We start from the raw sequence: 3627 nt of genomic DNA on the forward strand, positions 1-3627 counted from the left end.
AGAGCGGGTTTGCTTAGCACTTGTCAACCCATCCTGAAGTTGGGGGGGCGGTGGGGTGGGCACGAAAGGGCCTAGCGCAGTGAGTCCTGGAAAGTTCGATGTCAGAGATGCATACATGAGCGCAGTGAGAACACTAGAATGGTCCCCCCCAAAAAACTTGTGAGCAGCCCGAGTCCTCCCTGCACTAGAACCCACGGGCACGCTTATATTTAACATATTAACGCAAGTGAGCAACATTTCATCCATCGAGGGGGTAGTGAGGGAGTTGGTGCTGGGAAAGAAGGGAGGGCAGGGTCTGGGGTCCCCGTGGGTCCTCCGGGCCATGAGTGAGGGAGTGTTCAGGTCTCCGGCGGGGCTCACACGCGTGTGCTAGGGGAGTCACGTGGGCTTCACGCTAACGGCCGTGCTGACCATTGGGAATGAGGTGCTTGTCAGCCCCGAGGCTGTTCTTCAAACAGTCTGTCTCTTTGGCTTGGGTGGCCTCTTCCTCTTCCTCTTCCTCTTCCTCCTCATCTTCCTCTTCCTCTTCCTCCTCATCTTCATCATCACTCCTCACATCCTGGATGCTCTGGACAGAGGATAGAATTGGGTGAGTGACAACCCTTCGGGAAGAGTCTTGAGTGACTATGCAAACATTTAGCGGTGTGGATCCCTTTAGGAAAAAAGGGAGAGAGGCAGCAGGTGGCACAGTGGTTAAGGTGCCGGACTCCCACATGTCCAACCACGGTTCGAGTCCTGGGCCTGACAGCTTGCTTTCTCACTTTCTCTCGCTCTCTCTGCTCGAATGAAAAATAATACTAATCATAATGACAAATAAAACAAAATAAATAATTATTTTTAAAAAAAACGAAACATTCACCAAGATAGACTAGACCATGTGTCATAAAACAAACCTCAGCAAACTCAGGGAAATGAAATGATGCAAAGAATACATTTGGGTCATAATGGGGCTCAGCTAGAAATCAAGACTGAAAGATAACAGGGACATCTCAAAACACTTAGAAATGGAGCACCCTTCTAAAAATGAATCATGGGTCCAATAGTAGTCCTAAATGTTGTTACAAACTGTTTTATAATAAATGAAAATAAAAATACAACGAATGCAGCCAGCCCTGTGACTTACTGGTTGAAAGAATCAAATCTCGGGACCAGCTGTTAGCGTAATGGCTATGTCGCTGGACTCCCACGTAGTCGACTGCAGTTCGCTTCCCGGACCCGGTGGCTTAAAACTCACGCCGGGCGCATGTGCGTGTGTGCCCAAGATCCCGAGAGGAGAATGGAGGAGAAGGGATTGCGGCGTGGCCATCCCATCTGGAGGGTGATTTCTCGCTTTCTGTCTCTCTGTCTCTCTCTGTCTGCCTGGCGAGCGCACATGCCCTATGGCAAAAACCTCTCAAAAAAAAAAAAAAAAGATTAACCATTCCCATTGTCACCACCTTAAAAAAAAAAAAGAGTCAATCCCACATGGCTGCCCACATGGTTCGAATCCCAGCCTTGCCCTGGTGGCTTGGAAAACACATCAGGCACATGTGAGTACATTCCCAGAGTCCTAATGGGATGGAGAATGGAGAAAGGATTACAGCGTGACCATGCGGGGGTGCTTTCTCTCTCACTCCCTCTCTCTCTGATGAATGTGTGTGACCTCTGGTAAATAATAATAATAAAACACAGCAAATGAACATGTGTCGAATGCAGATACAATAGTGTTTATGAGGAAATGTATAGCATTGAATATTTATATTAGAAAGGAAGAAAGGTCTCAAACAATTTGCGCTTCTTCTCTAAGACACTATAAAAAATAAAGGCAAAATAAACTCAAATCAAGCCAAAGGAAAGAAACAAAAAAAGATAAGGAAAGAAAATGATGACATTGAAAAATAAAGCTAATAGGGAAAAATAATAAAACTGAAAGCCAGTTCTTTGGAAAGACCCACACCATTGATAACCTACTGACGAGACTGAGAAAGAAAAAAAAAAAAGGCAAACGCAAACTACCATAAAAACAAGCGGGGATATGACTATAAATATAGACACTATGAACAACATAAGAAAAACAGACCACCATGAACAACACTATGTTTACGCATTTATCAATACCTAGGTAAAAAGGAGCAACTTCTCAAAAACTAAAAAGTACTAAAACTCCAGGAAGAAAAAAAAAAATCTGAATAGTAACAAAACTATGGGAAAAAACTGGAATTGTAATCAAGAACCTTCTGAAAAAGAAGGTCCAAATAAAATACAACCAGGTCTAATGGTTCTGTTAACGAACTACACAATATACGTAAAGAAAAGCTAACACAAAATTTTTTAATCTCTTCTAGGAAATAAAAGAGGAGGGAACATGTGTCAATTTATCTTTTTTTTTTTGCCTTAAATCATGTGTGCTTGCCAGAGGGAGACAGAGACAGTGAGAGAGAAAGCGAGAAATCACCCCCCAGGGGGGATGGGCATGCCACAATCCCTTCTCCTCCATTCTCCTCTCGGGATCTTGGGCACGCACGCACACATGTCTGGCGTGACTTTTGAGCTACTGGGTCTGGGATTTGAACCAAGGCTGGCCACATTGGGGTCCAGCAATGTAACCACTACACCATTTGCTAGCCCTCCAATTTAGTTTATGAGGCCAGAATTACCCTTATACCAAAATAAGACAAAGAAAAACATAAAATAAGACAACTATAGATTTTGATCTGGGATAATAAAGCATACGTCATAAAAGGAAAAAAATGTTATCCTGAACTTCATCAAAATGCAAAGCTTAGGCTTGGGAACCAGCAGTTAGCGTAATGGCTATGTCGCTGGACTTCCACGTAGTCGACCGCAGTTCGTGTCCCGGACCCGGTGGCTTAAAACTCACGCCGGGCGTGTGTGCGTGCGTGCCCAAGATCCCGAGAGGAGAATGGAGGAGAAGGGATTGCGGTGTGACCATCCCCCCTGGGGAGTGATTTCTCGCTTTCTGTCTCTATGTCTCTCTCTCTGTCTGTCTGGCGAGCGCACGCGCCCTACAGTGAAAATCTCTCAAAAAAAAAAAAAATGCAAAACTTAGGCTCTTCCCAGGACACTGTACTGCACAGATACATTGCAAACTGGGGGGAAATATTTGGAAAATAAATATCCAACTTGCATTCATAGTAAAGAACTCCCAAAGCAGTAAGAAACTGCACAACCAATTTGAAAATTGAGCAAGAGACATAACACTTCATCAAAGAGGCTAGAGGATGACAACCATATGAAAAAGATGTTCAACATCATTAGCCGTTAAAAAATACAAATTGAGGGGGGACCAGCAGTTAGCGTAATGGCTATGTCACTGGATTCCCACATAGTTGACCGCAGTTCGCATCCCGGACCCAGTGGCTTAAAACTCACGCCGGGCGCGTGTGCATGCATGCCCAAGATCCCGAGAGGAGAATGGAGGAGAAGGGATTGCGGTGTGGCCATCCCCCCTGGGGGGTGATTTCTCGCTTTCTGTCTCTCTGTCTCTCTGTGTCTGGTTAGTGCACACACCCTATAGCGAAAAATCTCCTTTCTAGTCTGCCAACTCTTCCACGCTGCCACCTTCCCCAGAGCACAAACCTGACCTGCCTCTCCTTCGCTTAGTGACCTCGGATGGGCCTGCTGATC

The 3627-nt window shown here is 45.2% G+C and overlaps 1 protein-coding gene across 1 annotated transcript in view; it reads right to left on the reverse strand.

Annotated features, from left to right (window-relative positions):
* Window positions 1-9: 9 nt before the first annotated feature.
* The window catches only part of CERS3 (ceramide synthase 3), a 90998-nt gene continuing 87380 nt past the window's right edge, over window positions 10-3627 (reverse strand). Inside the window, exon 12 of the mRNA XM_006159494.1 lies at window positions 10-568. Coding sequence (XP_006159556.1) covers window positions 395-568 — 174 coding nt within the window. The 3' untranslated portion in view covers window positions 10-394. The remainder of the gene's footprint in view (window positions 569-3627) is intronic.

Source organism: Tupaia chinensis, unplaced genomic scaffold (assembly GCF_000334495.1).
Source record: "Tupaia chinensis unplaced genomic scaffold, TupChi_1.0 Scaffold000632_1, whole genome shotgun sequence".
Lineage (NCBI taxonomy): Eukaryota > Metazoa > Chordata > Mammalia > Scandentia > Tupaiidae > Tupaia > Tupaia belangeri.